The 21,541-nt window shown below is 39.7% G+C and overlaps 1 protein-coding gene across 4 annotated transcripts; it reads right to left on the reverse strand.

The window, feature by feature from the left end:
* Positions 1-262: 262 nt before the first annotated feature.
* On the reverse strand, positions 263-11,214 carry vegfab (vascular endothelial growth factor Ab). Of its 4 annotated transcripts, none has more exons than XM_043236622.1 (8): positions 10,447-11,214; positions 9,141-9,183; positions 8,385-8,581; positions 8,045-8,121; positions 7,880-7,912; positions 4,782-4,847; positions 2,498-2,641; positions 263-1,690 (listed from the first exon to the last, which is right to left on the reverse strand). In XM_043236622.1, exons 1-8 carry the CDS (start codon positions 10,612-10,614, stop codon positions 1,669-1,671), a joined length of 750 nt encoding a protein of 249 aa, XP_043092557.1. In that variant the 5' UTR covers positions 10,615-11,214; the 3' UTR covers positions 263-1,668. The 4 variants fall into 4 exon arrangements, with proteins under 4 accessions (XP_043092557.1, XP_043092556.1, XP_043092559.1 ...); XM_043236621.1 differs by having other exon boundaries at positions 2,498-2,644; XM_043236624.1 differs by lacking the exon at positions 4,782-4,847 and having other exon boundaries at positions 10,447-11,212.
* Between the last annotated feature and the right edge of the window lie 10,327 nt (positions 11,215-21,541).

A 21,541-nucleotide genomic window follows, 5' to 3' on the forward strand; every position in this document is an offset into this window, starting at 1 on the left:
CTATACAACGGGGATATTTTTTAAAATTGATTTTTTTGTGGACCTGTTTGAATTGAAAGTGCAGCTAAGGATATTGTGGATTAGATTCGATGTGACTGGACTTCAAGAAATAAGATGCAATATGTTTCTGAATGTCCATAACGCTTCTGTCGTCATGAGTTACTCCAAAAAGAACCTAAACGACAAATTCTATCTTGCAATTAATAAATACTACCCAGATAGGCAGCTATGCAATGTGTTTTCATGAAATCGTAACACATCAAGCGTTTTCAAATGAGGTTTTATAGAAAAAAGGCAATATAATTTGAAAATAAATATGCTGTACTACATTACACAGACACAAAAAAGATGTTAATATTCAACATATTTACATAGAGTAAATAAATAATGTAAAACTCCAATCAAATCAGACCATATCTGAGCATACTGTTTCAGCTTGTTAGATCTTATTATAGTAGAAGTAAATGGCGACGTGGGTTTGGCCTATATTTACATTTGGCTGCTATATTTGTTATTTAATACGTATGTCACACTGATGTTTCTCCAAAACATACTCGCACATGCACACGCACAAACATATGCACACGAAATCACATTTACACAGTTTGTTAAAGATCACACGGCACACACACGTCTGCAGCAAGGCGGCAAAGTCAAGGCAGTTGGCAACACGACTCACTGATCAGCATTAGGAATGTTTCTCTGTTCATCTACGGAAAAAATTAAACAGGACAAAAAGCTTTTTCTCCCCTCCAGACAGCCCGTGGAGGTCTGCAGACAATACAGGGCTTGAAGATCCATCTTAAAGTAACACTGCACATAAATAGGTCGAATTAAATACAAAGAGATAGAATACTGAAAAAAAAAATCATAAATTACTAAATTGCGTAGGGGAATAGATTTGGACTAAAATTCCGAAACTAGCTGAACGACAAGAAAAACCTAGCACGAAATCGTCGTCTCAAAACCCCAGCAGTGTGGAAGCATGGACTCTAACTACACAAAGTGGTTTCCAAACACGTCAAAGAATGAATATCCCTTTAAGGAGTGAATATGACCAGAAATCCTCTTGGGTTTGCCTCGTCAAGGTCAGAGCCCTGTTGCAAACATTTACCACAGTGGCCGGCGGGTTTCCATGGCGTGACATTCCAACGACAGAATCAGTTCAAAACGTCTCTAAAAACACACGCATTGTTCTCAGTATTGGCGTACTGGGAGGAATGATTCCACGGCGAGTAGTGGACGCCGGGCGCATCGTCGCAGTCCTCCAAACTTTTCGTTTGCGCTTTAGATTCACATGAAAACCTGCACAGCAGACCCAAATCCAGTGATGTGTTTCGTTGAGTGATTTCGAGTACGACTTTACGCACGCCAGCCGAGATCAGAAACGTTTACGCAGGTCTTTTTCCGAAAGACCCTTTAGCAGCAATTCTAATCCTGTGCTTTCAGTCTCTCGCTTAACGCGCACACATGAAAACCATGAAAATATACAGAGAGAACATTTCATTGACTGTTAACCCCCCACCTCCCCCGAAACCCCCTTCACTTCATTCGCTCGATATCTCCGGGACCGGAAAAAACGAGAGCAAAGTTCAAAGCTGAAAGTTCAAAGTGCTGTGAATTATTGTGAAATATTCCTTCATGTCAGAGTCCATACTCAAGTTCGGTTCACCTCCTTGGCTTGTCACATCTGGGAAAGAAAGTGGAAAAATCATACATGAAATCACCACAAATATTTACTCTAGACAGGAAGATTTAACCTGTTCAAAATATTATCTTTTATAGTTTCGGAAGAAATGCATCCAGCTCAATTCCTCATGAAATCTTATCTTTTCACTCTTTTCCGCACATAAACAACTAATATTAGGAGAAATCAAACAAAGCTGACATTTAAAGAAGCGTATGGAAAAGGGCAGCATGAACATTCTACCAAAAATCTCCATTTGTGACCCTGGACCATAAAATCAGACAAAAGGGTCCATTTGGGAGCTGAATAAATAAGCTTTCATTTGATGTATGGTTAGGATAGGACAATATTTGTTTACGATACAAATATTTGAAAATCTGGAATCTAAGGGTGCCAAAAAAACGAACAAAACATCAAAACAATCGCATTTAAAGTTGTATGGTAAGTTAAGTTTTGGCAATGCATATTACTAATCAAAAATGACCTTTTCATATATTTACAGTAGGAAATGTACAAAATATCTTTATGCAATATGATTTAATCAATAATTTTAATCAATACAATGTACTATTGGCTATTGCTACAAATATACCTGTGCTATGACTGTTTATGTGGTCCAGGGAGACATCTGTTCTACACCAGTGAGAATGTTGTATAGGTTTGGTAGGTGAATAAAGATTGAATTATTGCTTTACATGAAAGAGCAACACATCTTTTGTCAAGGGATATACATGACAATACAAAAACAGGAAGGCTGGTCTTGCACTAACATGTGTAGGTACACAAGAAAGTGTAGATTCACTAACACACCTGCAGGTCCTTTCGTTGAGTTCTAGTTGTCTGGACCTGCAGTCGGCTTCAGAGTGTTTACAGGAGCACTGACACGTCTCGGGGTCTTGAACAAACAACCTTCTTTTCCTTTCAGAGCACGCAGAACAGCAAGGCACACACTGACTACTGAAAAGAGACAGAAGGAGAGAAAAGGAAAAGGATTGGGGGAGATTACAGCTGACACATAGTCATGGCAAATATTATTGCAAATATTAACACTTTCACACAAACACACACACACGCAGGCACTCGGTAAGTCAAGCAGTACATTTTTTGGCACAACCCTCGTCTGGCACAACCGTTTTGCCCCTTCTGAGGGTCCGAGGGGGATTTGCAGAGCGTGAATAGCTGAAGTTAGGCAGGATGTGGCCATGCACCTGCAAGCTCAGTTGATGCAAAAAAATAATGACAACAACAATTTGTTTCAGTAAAAGCACACTGGAATAAAAGTCAGAGAGAGAGAGCGCAGTGCATGAAAATCCAGTGTTTCTGTTTATTGCTTTGAATCAGGGTCATCACGACACATGTACAGTACAAAACGCTAGACTCCAAGAGGAAGATTCACACATAGTTATGCCAACCGACCTGATTTGAAGCCAATATTTGTCTGAGGACAGGCTTATCTAAGCCACAGTCTAGCTACATTCAGCCTTGCTATTTACAGACTGCATGGATGTTTTTATTTTACCCACTTTTTAACTGAGAGAAATAGGATGATGTTTGCGAGTAGGTCACATAAGCATCTGAATGATGTTTTTAGCATTAAGTTAGTGCTCTGGCCACAGTAGGATTTTGCATCCAAATTTGACATCCGAATCTTCTCTGAGAATGTCAAAAATTCAGTGTGAATAGCTGTGGTGCAAAATGACTACTCTCATGCTTTGTCTAAACGAGCCTCAAATCTAATTAATTTTTTTTCGTATGTAAACCCAAACCCCAGCCCTCAGGAAAATACTGACCTCAAAAGCATCAGTCCCACAGGAGCAGATTGTCCCCATGTAAGCATTTCTTCGCCCTTTCGTTCTCATTGAAACACTTTTCATTTCCCAATTGCTGGGAGAAGCACCAAAGTAAACAGGCTGTTTGACTTTCGTAATGCTGTGCGGCAGAGCTCACTCAGCATGACAAGACCAAACTCACAGCGATGAATTAAAAAAACATCTCACACGATGTCAGAGAGGACACAGCCGATGCGAGGATGACGGTAAGTCCAAATACAATTGTGAGAACAAAAAAACATTCCAAAAACAGGAAGCAGCACAAACAAGTCTGTGATTTCAACACAAATACTGTAATAGATTAGTAGCAGATTAGTATGTCGGCTACCTCCTCACTGCCCACCTCCTCAAATCATAGAGCTTGATTTATTGGGTCCTGCGACACAACCTACAGAGCGCAACTGTAGGGTTCCAGGAATAGAAATCCCATTCATTTTCTCAGACCTTTGAGCTCAGAGAGCTGTTAAGCGACGGTGCGTTTTAATTTCTGAATTCCCATGTATCGCTGCACCACTCTCTGAAAACCAACCTTGAAAATGAGAACAAGTCTTCTCTAAAAGGTTGCCTCTGAGACCCCTGATTGGCTATTTCCATAAAGCACTGCTACTGATGAAACCCAAGGAGCTCCTATACCTACGAACAATGTGTATATTTGGTTATTCACCAATAAATAAATCTCATATAAGATGAATCATCTCTGCGTAATTTATTTTACGCTTGTATTCAATGACTTGTCAGACTTGTTAGTGTAGTGGTGCTGTTGTTTGGATTACATCATTCACAACGCTGCATGGGATGAACAGTTTATTCTATCATAGAAGACTACTTTTTTGCAAATATTTGCATTGCTCAAATCAAACATTGTAGTCCCGTGATTCATCTTGGTTTGGTTGTAGATTTAGTATTTAAAATGCTAAAGAAAATGAATGGGAAAGTAATTCTGACTCAAAGAGCGGGTGGCTGCTCTCTATTTGTTTGTATAGTTTTTACCAAAAATAATTGAACTAAACTTGTTAATGTCAGTGGTTATGAGCATCAGCATTAGTGAGTCAAGCTCTGTGAAAGCAGAGATCAGGCAAGGGGTTTCGTGGGATGGTCAGTTTTAATTAAATGGTGGAGGAGCTTATGGATTAATGGCAATTAACAATGTCCGATAGGAATGTACTGATTAAAGGAGGCATAAAATCTCCTCCCAAATTAATTTGACGACCAAGAGTGCCACACTCAGGTGCAGGTGAGAGGAGGCGAACGCAGAGGTGACATACAAATCCCGCTTTTTTTCACGGTTTTTCTTTCTCTTTCGCTTTTGGCCTTTGCCCTTCCGGGGTTTTCTGGAAAGGGAACATGACAAACAAAGAAGAACATCGAAAAAACAAAAACTGAATCGGAGTGCTTGCAAAAGATCATCCAACACAGTCAGACTGCAGTGAACGTAGAGCTAAAATGATCCAGATGGATCAGCAAACATGGCTCTTCTTATTCTTCTTATTATAAGTGCCTGACATCAGAGCAAATGCCGCTAGACGTCAATTAGAAATTAAAAGCCAGCCAGGCTCTGGGGAAATTCGCCAGTTCTTCAAAATTCTCTCACACGAAGACGGTTCAATAAATAAACAAGGCATTAAATCTTTAAAAGCTTCAGTAATGTTTGCAGGATTCCAAAACGAAGACAAACTCATACAATTCGAGCCAAAGCTCAACAACCACTGGCGAGTTTAAACTCTCACGCTTCGTTTTAAGGTGTCTTTGCTACGCATGTTACATGTGCTTGCCATTGTAATAACAATAAATTATACATAATTGCATACAAATAACACTAAACCAAAAACTAATCCATAGAGTAAGTACAATCTTACTCGGTACTTAAATGTGTAATTACACAGTAACAAGCACACCTTAAAGTAAAGTGTAAACTATCAAAAGGCATTTCATTATAATGATCAATCAGCAAATCAGCACACAGTATTGGCAACATACTTTCAGTTGGCCGAGGATCCTGGTGTATCACGTCAGACACGTCAGGCAGCAAGAATGTGAACTTTCCCCTATCTCACAATCGCAGTACAAACTGATGTACCGCAATCCGTATATGGTTATTTGCATTAGCTGATATGGGTTTTTCAATGCGTGATGAAAATAAATGGATTGCAAGATGTCCGATATAGATGCACTGAAGACAAAAAAATTACTCATTTAGGCGTCTCTTACAAACGTTACGAAGTTGGAGCTCTTTAAACAGAACTTCAAGACTGTACCGTTGACACGTCAGCCGGGTGATTATCTGCGATTACAGTCACTGTTTTCCGAGGTCAGATTCAATCATGTTAGAAGGCAGATGTCTTTGAACGCGCTGAAGAACAGCCTCTGTGCCAAGGGCCACTTGCTTACCAGAACCACAAAGCATTTCTACTTTCTAACCCCTTAGAGATAACCTCTGACCCGTAACACATCAGCCACAAGATCAACACCCTCTGTAATAACGTAAACTTTCAAACACTTCGGCCCGCGTTCCCTGGTGAGAGGGAGTCATCAGAGAGGGGGTTGACTGACCGCTGCGGTATCTCTGAGGAGTGGAAACGGCCTCGTAAACAAAAGCACAAAGCGCTGTCTTATCACCGGACGAAAAGACACTTCAGAGATGACAAATCCCTGTCTTACCTCAGTGAACCTTAGATCATAAAGCAGAGCTTAGAGATGAATGTAGGGCGAGGGCATTGAACTAGCGGGTGAAACTCGCACACCTGTTCTCTTCACACACCTGAGGGACTGAATTTACACCTAAGAAATCAACGTGCAATGACATGAAGACATCAAACAGGAAGTGAGATCAGATAGTGGCGTAAGGGTCAGAGAGTATCTCAGTTCATCTGCGGACCCCAGGTGAAAAAAAACCCTTCCATAATGTACATAAAATGCTCTATTTTCTAATTTTGCACTTAATATACTAAAAATGATTCAAATAAGATCAGATAAGTTATCAACTTAAAAAGCCTTTTTACATACTGTCCCTGTATTAAAAAATGTATTTATTCACCACTTGTAGTAGACTTGAGGGTACTAGTGTACGACAGATGGGTCCAAGTGTTAAAATAAAATACAATTTTTAAATACAGAGACAGTAGGTTGAGTGCACTTAGTTGATCTTACGTTTATCTTAAGCAGTACTAAAGAATCATAGTTAGTATATTAAGTAAAAAAAATTGTTCACAATAATAGAGCACTTTAAATACATTATAAAAGTGTACCTTTTTTTAACCTGGGGAGGCTGTCCTAAAAAAAACAGTAGCTGTGGTCCTTTGCTAGGATTGGGCAAAATGAAAAAATCTGTATATCCGTAAATAATCTATAATGCTATAGTAATAATTATAATCAGAATCACAGGTTAGGAGATATAAAGTGAATAACTTTTTCGCAACTGCAAGTTTGTTTTTTGCGTAATTCAGACATCTCGCATTTCAGACTTTTCTTTTCAGAACTGCAAGTTTATAAATCGCAATTCTGAATTTGTAAAGTTTGAACTAAACATTGCTAAATATATAAATACTAAAATAAACAAGACGTGTTTCCACAGTATTTTTCACCGAGTAAATACATAAATAATAAGGATAATATATATTAAACACTGAAAGAATTTATTGCATGTACTGAGTGATAAAGAAACTAGTCAAACTGTGTTAATGAAATCTTAGGTCTTAGTCTTAGGTCCACGGTTTCACAGCCTAAGCCAGGTTTATACCATAGTTCAGGACATTTAAGTCATTTTTATAAACATGCCTTAGAAAAAAAAAGCATTACTGGTGTACACCTTAAGACAAGGCAAAGGCACTGACGTGTTTTAAGATGAATCACTGCAAGTGTCTTTCAGCTGAAACAGGCTTAAGCCTTGTCTGTGAAACCGGCGGATAATGTTCTTACACTCAGGTGCACAAAATCAGTTTCAGAGCTGCTTAAGAAAACAAATAAGCTACATATTCTACAGAAATATCATGTATAACTTCAATATATATATATATATCACCCATTCCTAGTTCTTGCACAGCTTTAGTTTGTCAATTGTGCCGCTAATGTTTTTCGAGATCTAAATCACCTGTTCGCTCGTTTCAAAAACAATGAAGAGCTCCACTGTTCTCTCGCGATCTGATTTTATGGCTTTATGTAACACGAAAAGCATCAAAGGATCAGAAAGAAAAGGAAAACAGGAAAAAATACACCTGACTGGAGATAAGGGTGACTGAGATGAAGAAAGAGAGATTAGGAAAGAAGAATGAATGCATGAATGATGAAGGGAGAAATGACAAAACAGAGCCAGAGCTGAAGCATGCACACGCATACAACATCACCACGCCAGAACAACGGCACTTACTTTTCTCTTTTCTCCGGAATATCTTTTTTCACCCTGACAGAGCAACAAAAAAGTGAGACATTACCTCAGTGAACAAATGTGTTTGCGTGCACACAACAAACACGCTTGCAATAAGCTATAAAAAGGTCTGTTTGTATGTATGCGTGTTAAAATGAGGCTTCTTACCGACATTGGCATTCACTGTGTTCTGCAAAACTCATGAAAAAGTCAACCTGATTACGGAGCGGTTTCACTCTTTTAATCTACAAACAAAAAGCAACGACACATTAAAACAGACAAACAGGCAAGCTGCATTCAAACACTGCCTAAAAATTGCCCAGTCTTATTCAGGAGAAGCCTTGTTGGCTTGGACAGAAAGAGAGAGATAAATGGTTTGAGTGTGGGAGACAAAGTAGAGGAGTGTAGTGTTTCCAAAAAGTAGGCTTAACAAGATTCAGACGGATAGCGGAAGAAATAAAATGGAGAGAAAAAGGGAGCAACAGTGTGGAAATCAGGGGTCTCTGACCTCCAAGGTAATGTTGTACGTGACGATAGGGCTGCATTCCATCATCTCATCGTTGCAGCACCCAGCACAGCGGGTGAGAACCACACAGGACGGTATGAAGATGTGCTCTGTGTCATCAGGGTATTCCTGCTGAATTTCCACCAGCACTTCCCGAGGACGGCACAGAGACTTGTTATACACTTCCATGAATGGCACCACTGCAAGTTCAAAGAAAAAAAGGGAAATCAGTTGACAAATGTAGGCCAAGTTGCGCCACTGGGAGCGAGACGCTCTTTGCTCTTCTTCAAGGCCGACACTGTTTGGAAATCTGGTAGCACTTCTAGGAATTTGTGACTGAGATGGGTGTCCATATGAACCATGTGCATTCCTTGTGTTGCACTCGGCCTGCCTCAAAATACAGCACCCCAAAACACGGTAAAGTAACCTGTTCTGTACAGCCGCGTGTCTGTTTTTCAGCACGCCGGTTAATTTTAATAAAACGTCGCCTGGTTCTCTGGGTTTAGATTGAGCAATGAGAGGTTTGGCAATGCGTGCTTATTCCAAATTATCCCTTGGAGGTTTGCGTGTTGAGAAGTATTACAAACCACACTGGCTTGTGAGATTCTAATAAATACTACGAATTTATACAAAACCATGCAGTGACAGTTTGATTAAAGGCGCAGTAGTGCTTTCCTTAACCTGTCCACTAGGCGGCGCTGTACTCAGTCAATCTGTATGTGTCCAGTCTCTGGGTGACAGCACCCAGAAGAAACTCACCGTCATATGTCCTTCTGCCTTCCTCACTGGGTATGTAGGCACTCTGTGGTAAAAAAAAAAGAAGACATTTAAGTCAGAAATGTATAGTTAAACACTCTTCAGTTCTTCACTCTTCATATTCATTGGCAATTGTTCATCAAATGAGTCCCAACGGGTTTGACTAGTTATTAACCACTGCATTACCACAGGTTGAGGATGATGCAACAAATTACCTAAATTCATTTCAAAGCCAAAGTTCATTATAAAACTTTATGTTAAAAGAAATACTCTCTTTTTTTGCCTTTTTAAAATATAATGTATATAAAGTAAACCTATCAGTCTGAAACTCAGACTCGAGTTAACTTATGTTATGTTTAAAAAAAAAAAAAATCTGACATGTAAGCAGTTCACTTGAGACATGGCTTTGACTCCTAATGAGAGAATAAAGATAACAGATAAAAAGATGTCAATCATGTAAACAACATGAAACACAAACTGGGCTTTTTGAATATCTCTTATAAATATATTCAATCAACTGATTTGCTACATGGTTTCTGACGCTAACCTTAAGACTTGGACATGGCCTTGAAGTCTAGTCTCAAGTCAAAACTCGACTTGGACTCTGCATTAAAGACCTGTGAGCGTTTCACTTTCTGAGATTTCACAAAAGCTCCATGGAGAGACCATGTGCATTTCCCAGTGAGCCTTTTACTCACTTTAACAGACAGGCTTCTTGGGTTTCATGTCATTTTTGTTTGTGCATGTCTGAGAAACCACGTTAGTCAATCGCAGTTGATTCAACCTTCGCATCAAACTGCCCGATTTATTATTTGTTTTCACGCGTGTCCTCGAATATAAAATTTCGAGCTTCATCAAGGCCAAATCGTAACTTAAATGTCTGCTATCTCAACACTGTGAGAGCTCCAGAAGCCGGATATGTTTTTGGTACCCGGTCCGTCTGAAGCGCTACACTGTAGCTACGCCTTTAAAGCGTAATAATATCACTAAGGTGGCTATGATAGGGCCTTCACCAAAATCGACAACAAACTTATAAACAGTTGAATGGACTCGGACTGCCTATACAGTTGAATTCCCCCGGTTGTATCCTATGCACAAAGTTAAATGGCTCATTGTAGTGTGCTCCGATTTGCTTGTTGAAGTGATTTTGAATAGCTTGGCAATACATGGTCAGTGACCTCGCAAGGGGAAGCACAAGGACGTCCAATATAGTGGCGCAGACGCATTGCATTCAAAGTAACATTATTTACAATTCAACCAATACGCTCGGCTCGTTCTCTATACGTGCACAGGCGTGAAAAAAACTTACCTTGACAGCTGAAAAATACAGAAGCGTCACAAGAAATAACTGGAGCACGCGAACGGCAAAGTTCATGATTGAATTTATAAGGCGAATAAATCTTTTTAAAACCCTATCCGATGATAGGCGGACTTTAGCAAACGCATTGGTAAAGGTCTCGGAAAGCAAGTTAGACATGAGTAAAGGCTTCTTCACAAGGGGTCCGACCTATAGGGGCGACAAGAATCCCATGTTGGTCCCAAAACGCGCATGAAGACACCTGAGAGAGACGAAGAGCTCGAGATCCACGGCAAGTGTGTTATAGCGTCCCTCAGCTGTTGCCGATTATTTTCAGGATATCCAGAAATATGAGAATCCAGGACGCAGGTCCTCTCACATTGTTGAGAAGTAAATCAAAAATTTCTTCCAAGGCTATTACAATCCACATCACAAAAGTAATCCCATGCTTAGCCTGCCGCCAGTCTCCAAGTGCGTTGCGTTCATTGGGAATGGGACGCGGAACGGATCAGAAACTCACTCTCTGAAACAAATCTGAGTGTTGCCGACACTGTATACTGTTAGTGGAGCGCACGGTGACACCGGAGAGAACACAAAGGCGCTGAGAAGAGAATGCAAAATCCAGGCGCACTTCTAGCCCCTACGAATAAAGGCTGTTTTAATTCCGCTTCCTGTTGGATTTGTCGCCTTGATTCTCAAGTTCTCCCTCTTGCCGTTATGAATGATCACGGACGCCGCCGTTCTCCGGTTTTAACGAACAGTTTCAGCTGTCGGTCAGTTCAGCGAATGAAACTCACGCCATTGGACGAGTCACCGCGGTGGGCGTGGCCATAGTGGTGTCAGCGTGGACTTGGAGGTGCGTAGATTTCAACCAAATAATTGAAAGAGATTCTCTGGCATCAGTTATGCTTAGGTGCTCGATATAAAAGCGGTAATACGGCTACTTTTTAGTCACTCGAGACAAAATTAATATTCCTCGTCTCGCAAGTTTGCGTTGTGATTGGTCCGTCCCGGCAGTCATTGGTCAGATATTTTTGAATAATGACGGTTGTCCATGGCGACGCTATATAAATGACCAGCTCTGCGTATGTTCTAATAAAACAGTTTAACTCTACTTAAATTTATTTAGCTGGCATCTAGCCTAGATATACAGACAACAGTAGAGTAGAACATCATTACAGGATGACTGTACGTTATCTTTTATATATTCATTTGTACGCTTAACAGCAGTGGCCAAAAGTCAAAGAAAACCACTGAAAAAAATACCTTGCATTTTTAAATGCTACATTATGGGCTATATATATTTTGGGATATATAGTTTATTACATTTTAACATGTGGTGAATACATATTGTATATACATGTATAGGAATTAACCATAATAAGTAATAGCCGCTGCTGCGTAATGCTGGGATGTAGCTACGTGCAGAAGCGTAGCGGTCTACAGTATGTGCGTAATCCCGGTTGGAATATCATCCGCATCACATGATGGAAAGAGTGCTAGGTAGTGAGGGCGTGATCATGTGTGTGTGTGTGTGTGTGTGTGTGTGTGTGTGTGTCCATCACCACGTACAGGTGTGTGGGTGCGCGCACGCGCGAGCGTAAGAAAAGACCGACTCGCTCCGCGCGCGCGCTTAACATGTGAGCCGCGGTCAGCCCGGGACTCCACGGCACCGAGGATTTACAAGACCACATCCAGTTCCCATAGACACACGGATTCAGATGACAATAGGTACTTAACGATGAGTTAAAAGTGTCGTTTTCGCTTTATGGATTAAGGCATAGGCTGTATATATTCAGTACTTTTTTTTGCATCAATAGGGGAAGTTTTTTTTAAGCATGTGGCATTTTCACACGTAGGCATCTATAAATCGAGCAGGCTTAATTCTGAATAGATTTTCATGGATAAGTACTTTCGAACAAAATCCTTCTCATTACATAAATTCCCCATAAAAGCGTCTAATATGCTTATCTCCGTTTTTTTAAAAATATATATTTCCCTACCAATTTGTTTACTGTAAGTTGCATTGGCGCCATCTGCCTGTCACTACACGTAAAGGCCTGGTCCGTGTTGCCATGTCCACTTGTTTTATTAAAAGTCTCTTATAAATATGGACATAAACGAATTTGCATTTTTGGGGTTATACATCGCATATTTTGTTGGCTTTGGGTTTATACTACAATAAATCCAATCAACAAAGGTCAAGCAATTGTCCCTAAACTATAAACCACACATACATAGAATCACAAACAACTGGAGTAGGCTTATTTTTGTGAAACAAGTCGTTTATTTTAAGGGCTTTTTTGTCAGACTGGGTTGCTTGTTTTTTTGCACATATCTGGCAAAATCACTGATCGCGCAGAGACAGCCACTTGGAGTAAGATTACACAGATAATTTATGATGTGAAATACATTAGATAGACAGTCTGATTGCATATCTTAGTGATAGTCACCAATTAGCAAGTCTCAGCAGCTGCAAAAAAAGAGCGCTCACTCTCAGCACACACTCAGACAGACATGCTCCTCAGTAAGGGCTGTTTAGTCTGAGTGCTAGAGGAAACCTTGAGTGCAAGGTGAAAGAGTGGGAGGACGTTTCAGAGAAGAAAGAGAGGTGGATACACTCATATAAAACAGGAAAGAGTTGCGTAAAAGACCAGACAGAGAGCTGTACAGAATGAGTTAAAAAGCGAGGTGTTGATGTAGGAGGTAATGAGAAGAGAGGTTTGTTTTTTTTGAGTGTGTTTCGCGCGTCAGATTTTAATTGAAAAATAACAGCCAGATATGTGCTACACTGCCACCTGTCAGAAATACTGCAAACTCAGTAAAGACAAAATTAATGAAGTTTACACTCCTACTGCTGTTCCAGAAAGCTTCAGTACACAAACACTAACCCACAGACGGGAAGCCACCAAAAATGACCCACTTTCCTTCAATAGAGCACAAAAATGACCACTGACTTTTTCAACTGCTCTGGATTTAAAATATTTTCCAGGCACTAAAGATTAAATGTGCAATGTATCACAAGTAGTTCCCTGGTTCCGTCTAGTGCTCATCTCTTGATCTGCGCTTCACAAAGAGTCTCTTACACTTCACTATCACTCACTCAGGTATGGGCAGAGTCCTGAATGCATACACCACTCCCTACCACACACACACTCACTCACACAGGTCCATGTCAGAGGGGAATGAAATGGCTTATAGCCAGGCCCAGATTAGACTCAACCCTAAACGCCAGAACTGAGCTTCCAGTAAAAGCACAGCTCAGATATCCAGGGAGGGAAGTTAGGAAAATTTCTGCCATATTTGTCAAAAAAAAAATTCCATAGGCGTCAGGAGGAAGTTGCGGATTCAAACATGATTTTAGAGGTTGTAGGTGAATGCTGAGAAAACGTAAATCAGGTCTGCTTTACTTTGAAACTAATCAAAATGGTTAACGTTAAAATAATTTTCCAGGTTAAATAAAAGTTCAGCTCTGTTGACAGCATCTGTCATACGCTTGCTCCATAGACATTTATTGTAAGCCAACAACTGATATTCTGGTATAAGGCACTGAAGCTTAACTTTCATTTAACTTTAAAAAAGCATTTGGAAGTGCTGAAACCTGGATCTGGATCATCATGAAATCTGGGTATTTGGTTGCATCATTACTGGAGTTGGCATATTAACCTCATTTTTAATAAATGTCAGTCTTTCCCAGCATGATTAGTCACTCACCTTGCAAGTGCCAACCCAAAAAGATCATATTTGGATGATTTGAATGTGTTCATGTACAACACAAGGAGCTTCTTCACAATGAGCTTTAATGATCTTTACACACCCAGCACTAATCCTGCAGGAAGCTGAAGCTGTGGTAGAGGCTGCATTTCCTGTGAAAGATAAATATATAAACGTTGGTTTATATAAACAAGGTTTATTTAGAAAAGGCCAACTAGAATTTTAACAGCTTTAAGTTTAAGGTTTTACATTTTAAATCATTTTAAATCGAATATTTCGTTTTAATAGCTTTTAAAGCTAGAATGTTCAATACAGAAAAATAGATGTTTTAACATGAATGGATGCTTAAAACCAATGCAAATCCAGCTAAAAATAAGATAAAAAAAACGTAAATCCATCCTAAGCGGTTAGACTAGTCTTAGTTGGTTTAAGCTTGGCCCGGTAAGACCAGCTAAAATGTGTCCAAAACCACTTGAAAAGACAGCAAAACCAGTCAACCAGCTAATGTTGGTTTTAGCAGTTTTTTCAAGAGGGAGTTATTAAGTTTTGCTATTGTTACATTTAAGTAATTTTTATGAACATGTCTTAAAACAAAACAAAGGCAGTGACGTGTTTTAAGATCAGTCAGTGCAATTTTCTTCCAGGTGAAATGGCTCAGATTTACATTTTAGTTTAGGACTTGTTCTTGTCTGTGAAACTGGGGAAGAGTGACTAACTTTTGAACAGTCCGATCTCTAGGAGGAGATACTTGATTTTCTCAAGCCAATTTAATAATATGATATAATGCATTGTGCCTTCTTTTGCCGTTTAATTGCCCAAGGAGTGTAAAGTGTAAACATATGCATGTTCATTAATGTGTGACTGTGTACGTGCAAGTGAACAGCAACCTGCTTAGGATAGGGGTTTGTTCTATTTTAGTGTACAAATGCATTCTGAAAATGCAAATACAGGTCGGTGCAACAACATTAGAAAGCTGTCCTGACATGTTTTCTCAGCAGTTGAAACTCTTTAACTTAAAACATATACCTTGTATTTTCATGACCCCTGTGATACTTCTCCAGATGATATCTTTTTGGGGTTCTCCAGGAGAGGTTTGTCATACCAAAGGTTTCTCAAGCAAATAGTTAATAGATTGATTTAAGCCTTGTGGGAACAAGTTAAAAATATACACCTGCATTGAGACTCCTTTGATTTGTGACAACCACATAACAACACACACACACAAAAAACAACCACCAGCAATACTCTAGCATCATATGGGTAATTTTTTCATGATGAACCACATAATGGAAAAAAAAATTCAGGTGCTAATATTTAACTGTAAATAAGGATACGCAAAGCATGTTTCTTCACATAACCTTTTGCATTTGATGCTTCAAACAAGTCACAGCCGTCTTGTGAGGAGCATTACAAACCAACAGAGAAACCCCAGCATGTTAGCTCTCCTCAGCACTTCTGTGTTTGTCTGCGCTGACCAGTACATCCTGAAAAACCCTGACAGATTCTTGGACGCGACACAAAGCAGATGCATTCAGTCATTAAACTTCAACTGCCAATAAATCACTGCCATTTTGCTGGCAGAGCCAGCGACCCTCGACCCCTCCAGCTGTGGCAAGTGTGCAGCGGCAGTTTAGCGCACGTCTTCCCGACCCGACGCAACCTTTAAGAGCATAACCCTGTGCTGCACGTACATCAACACATTTCCCAGAAAGCTGGTAAAAACTCACACTCCCCTCATATTTAAGACATATTAATAGAAGAGGAATGAGCAGTCACACATGAATCACCTACTTACTGTAAATATCTGCGAAAAATGACTGTCCCAGAGTGTTTTCAGCCGTGGAATAACTGCAGTGCAACAGATCTGAAGTACAGGAGATTGGCATCGGGGGGACAACATAGTAGAGCATATTTCTGAAACTCGCCCGGTATTTAATACCAATCACGTGTAAACACATGACATATATCTTAGCTCTCTGTACAGCCTAGCATGTCAGAACCAGGTCATATGGCACTTGAAAGGATCTTTATGGATATAGCTGTTTGGAAAAAACTGGTAGGGGGTGGCAGCTGGGCCTTGATGTAAACCCTTCAAACTTGGATCACCTTTTACATTTCACATGGCGTTACGCAAGGAAGTTTTCAATCTGTAACTTTAACCAATCTGTTGGATACCATCAAAGGAGGTGAGTACCAATCACTCAAACCTCTGAGCACTATCACTCCATGAGGTGACGTTCTGCAGATGTTTCATTCCGGCTAATGAAAAAAGCTCCATGTGAGTCTTAAAAGTGTGCACATGTTTCTCTCCCTGTGTGTGGGATGGGACTACGTGTCTACTGGCAAGTCTTCATGAACAACGTGATGTATTTTATGGGAACTCTTATGTATTTTTGAGAAATTATGCCAAGTAACTCAAATTTAGAATTTCCAAAGTACTCTGGAAGAGACTATATGTCTTGATTTGGGTGGTTTGGTGTATGAGAGAGTGTCTGGGTGCAGATTACATGCTTTTATATTAAATGCTTTTACCAGTAACAGATATTTCCCAGGAAGGCAGAAGGCCATGAGAAACCCACTTTGTATATGCACAAGTAAAAAAATAAAAACAGACCATTACCAACAAACAAGTCAAGCACAGACCTGAACTCAAAACTCATGACACATTTGACAGACCTCCCAAAATCTCTATTAAAAGTGGATGCTTCCAATTACATTTGTGGTACTGTCCAGACAAGCTTAAATAAACCTCTCTCCAGTTCACATGTATTTGAATTGAGAGACAGATAAGAAAAAAAGTCTTGAAGATGAGATTCAGTTTTTTGGTGCCAGAAATGTAGCGCCAATCCAAATCACTGTATGGACCATGGATGGAAACAATAGACCATAGAAACCACATTTAAGATACGATTTGTATGTCATCTTACTTCTGGCAGACTGAACATACCCTGTTGTCTTCTAGAAGGTAGAGCTAGGAACCCCATACTGGCTTGGGTCATAGCTGATGGACAGTGTTAGATCTCATGATCGCTCTTCTGAAAAAGGCTCTGTTCCAGCGACAGGATTCAAGGCTGGGCTGACATGTCAAATGCCTGACTGATCAGCAAAACATGATGCTTCCTAAAATCCTTATTCTTCTGTGCTTGACCGCACAAGGGTGTTATGTCTATAACCTTTGACTTCTGACGTTGCGGCCAAGGTACCTTGAAGAAATAGTAACAGATAAATACTAACACAGACATGAGGAAGGAGAGAGTAAGAGAGTATTGCATATGAATGATGGACAGACAGATATTAGACATGTTATAAGCTCCAAAGGAACTTTAGCAGTACTACTAAAATTAATGTTAAAGGATGTGGCTCACATCCTGGCTACAATGACAATTTTTCCTGTGGAAAACTGCATGTCTGGTTACTCCATTATGTGTCGCAGTCACACCATTATACAAGCATTTTTCCAGCCTTTCAACCAAAAATACAATTTCTGTCATTGTGTACTCATCTTCATGTTTTTGTAAATATGTGTAAGGAAATGTACTGGAGAATGTTCACAGTGCTCTTCTTTTCCAGGACAGGAAAGTATATAGTTGAGGGGCTATCAAGCTCCAAGCCAAGGTTACTTACAGTGGTGTAATCAAATCTGGAATCACACATCTTTACATCTTATGACTTTAGAAGACATGGCACACTAATTCATCCTCCATAGTTTGATTGACAGGTGATCTGATCAGACAAAATAAACCGGACAGGAGAGTAGATTAACATCAGTGGACTTCAAACTTGCATGTACAAATCTACATCCTATCGCTGTTGAAACAAGGCACTTTCTGGTGTTCATTCATGTTTATTAAGATGTGTTTATTTTGCACAATATAACTAATAAAGAAGAAAACACGATTGCCTCATATGCAGCTAAGGCGTTATATTGATTTGTCACAATATATCAAAGAGCATTTTTTGTTTGTCTGTTTTGGTTTTTTTTTAATATTTGAAAGCTGACACCAAAAATTGTCTCCACGATATATTTTTCACTGTGTGAGAACATGATGCGTGCCCTGAAAGTGTCATTTGCTTATCAGAAATAGCATAGGTTAAGAGCAATGTGATCTCCTTTTGCTTTTCACTTAATAAAGGTCATACAGGTTTGGAAAGAAATTAGGGTTAGTAAAAGATCGTCCCATTTGAATTGGGAAAACAATTCCATTAAAACGTTCTGCTTAAGTTCTCTATCAAAACTTATTTTCCAAGTTTTGGATTTTTCTTTTCATTCTGGCACTAAGGAAAAGGCATTCTTTAACATAAAGACTTGGCAAGGAAAGGATCATTATTATTCTTGTAAAAAAATATTCTTTTGTAAAAAGTGACATGGTCAAACTGCAGAAAACATATGTGGTTGCCAATAGTATTTATAACATTCGGTTGAAAGGATTAGTGTGTGTGTGTGAGAGAGAGTGAGACTATTTTAGAAAGTGATGTTTAAGGAAGTTTCTTTTAGGAATCTGTTTGTGTGATTATTTGAGTGGGTTTTGTGGAATTTCTTTGCCTAAAGCCTAAAAGATCAACAAGACATGGACGGTTTGATGGGGAAGGAGGGACTTTGAAGTGTTTTCATGTGTGAAGGTTTTTGATTTTATAGACATATATTTGTGTTTCATTGCAGGGGTGTGTGAGAGAGAAAGGCCCTTACTTCACAGTGTGTATCACATTTCAGGGGCCAATTTCCCCTCCGTGTGTGTGTACAGTGCAGCGCTTCTGTCTCCACAGCACCAGAGCGGCAGTGAAAGCGAAGACCTCCTGGGGCAAATCCTCCGCTATAATGACAGATCTTTTTACGAGGTGAAACTTCGTGCTAGGTGGCCCGTCATCGCACTGATGGGTTTCTCGTCTTTCTCATCCAAGAGCTCACAGCCAGAGCTCACAAATCTTAAGCTGACTCAAACCAGCCAAATTCAAGTTTACTCATAACATACAGCCAATCAGTCTTCCGTGGAGGACAGCGCAGATGTTTAATGATTCAAGACTTGAGGAAAGGTATAAAAAGCTGTGAAGTGTGACTTCTCAGACAAACACTTTAAAACAAACAGTTTTATAGAAACAGATCACAGACAAAGACTAGTAGAGAATGAAGAGGCTATTAAACATGGATGTTTTGTGATGGTCTGGCCTTCCTCTAGAAAAATATTTTTGAAGCAGAATCACCATGTACGCAGAAATCAAGCAGAAGATCAGGGTTAAACCAGCTCTGTGTGTATTAGCGCATGCTGGGATGGAGGCCAAAAAAAGCACTCTTACTTTCTCAGTTGCCATTTTAACAATTACAGTACTCCAGAGTAGTCTGAGAAACATGGCTGTTATGATATCCAGAAACACCATTACTTCAGTAATGAATGAAAGACTATGATGAGTTGGTTAATTCCCTATTCTGCATGATATATGTACGTTTATCGCCTTTACCTTTGGGATCTGTACAAGTTTTACTGAAAAAGATCTGTCTTAACTCAAATTATCCCTGGGTCTGTATTTCACCATTTGAAAAGCCTCTTTATGGCATCTCTCAATCATGTTTCTGCCTTTCGTCGTTAGACTCAACTTACGGTATGATCTTAGGGACTGTTCACTCAGAACAATTTTTTTCATTCTAATACACTACTTTTACATTGTATTTCTATGTAAATGCATGCTAGATGGACTCGTATGGCCGTTGGGCTTCGGCCATTTGCACCACTGTTTTAAGATTCTGTGTAAGGTAAAACAAAAATTTGATTTTTACACACAACGCCACTAATCAATATCAGTTATATTCTGTCTATACTTCAACCCATTCAAACATATTGACAGTGCAGAGCTGTTAGGACTATTGAGAGCTCCATGAACCACATGACCCCACGGCTGTGAGATCAAAGCGTGTCTCTGATTCTCAACAGCTCTGGTTTACAGTAGCAAGTTGGCATGGCAGCTGTTTTACTTGACGGCAACATGGCAGAGGAAGCATTCTGTGCTGCACTTTTTAAAAAACCATTCTAGAGCGCTGCATCTCATGTTTTAGATGCAAAGACACGTTCTGTGTGACCCTGAGGTGTCCCTACCCTTTCTGATAGACTTGAAGGGACGTCAGCAAACATCCCACTTTCCTCATTATCTGCCACCCAAGTAAAAGAGTCGAACCGAAGAAGTACACGCTGCACCTCTGAAAAAAAGCAAATGTTCCAGAAATAAAAATTCTGGTATTATAAATCAAACTCATGTCCTTCCAAACCAGTATTACGTTCGTTCTTTCTTGGAAAACAAAAAGAAAAGTGTTTTCTGAAACCATACAATCATTTTGTGTGAGGAACATGACGAAATTAAAAACATGCAACAGTAGTTTTGACGTCAGTGACTCTTAATGCAATAGCCTCTCATCTTTAGTATTCTTCACTAGTTCTCTTTTTGTGTTCCAATAAAGTCAAAGGCAATATGGGAATGAAATGACATGGGAGTGAGTAAATGACCATTTTTTTTGACATTTAAGATAGAGACTGTACAGAGGTTATGGTCATTGGGCTGTCTTTGTTATACTACAGAGATTCATTTTTGTAGAAGTATTTTTTGACAGTTTGATCTAAGTGAACAACTGACCATTCAGGATGTGGAAGCTGTGTGGGAGAAATTCATGCGGTCAGAATGGAGATTGCTCAACTTAAGGGCCTTGAATAATCCACAATACCAAGCACTTGCAGAGTTAAAGTTCAGAACAGCTCTACAACATGAGGTTATCTGAGTTGCTATTCTTGCTGTATTTGGAATGAAAGTGAAATCAAGACCCTAATTCATTATGAATCTCTAATCTGCTGTAAACGAACTGTCAGTCGATTGTCTTGGTGATAGTAACTGACCGACAGAAGCAACCAAAGAAACTCTTCAGTGGGAAACCACCCGCTTTGGCAGGAACAGCGAAGAGCTCATCCTGCTTTTGACACTGAAATCAGAGAATCCTCTGGAGACACTGATCAAGAATCAGATTTCTCTGACTCGCATCTGATCTACAAGCTAAAAGCTAAAATTTATCACAAGAATGAATTCTGATTAGATGGGAAATGTAACCGCAGAGGTTATGCCTCCACAAAAAGACAAACGAATGTGGTCGGTGACGGATACTTCTCTTAGTCTGCTTTTAATCTTTGTTCTGTGGGACGTCCTGGTCTGTGTGTGTTTTGTGTGGGAAGACAAATGAGAATGAGGTGAAAGCTGTCATTGAGAACTTGTAATCAAAGAGAGAGAGCTGGAGAGAGTCCAGGATTGGGAGTCAGATACAGTATACCACAGAACGCTGCATCAATGCTTTCATTTAAGTCACTATTTGACTCTCTTCTTCTCAAAGTCTGCCTCTTTCTAAATCGAATGCTTCTTTGCC

The sequence above is a fragment of the Puntigrus tetrazona genome, chromosome 4, assembly GCF_018831695.1.
Source record: "Puntigrus tetrazona isolate hp1 chromosome 4, ASM1883169v1, whole genome shotgun sequence".
Taxonomy (NCBI): domain Eukaryota; kingdom Metazoa; phylum Chordata; class Actinopteri; order Cypriniformes; family Cyprinidae; genus Puntigrus; species Puntigrus tetrazona.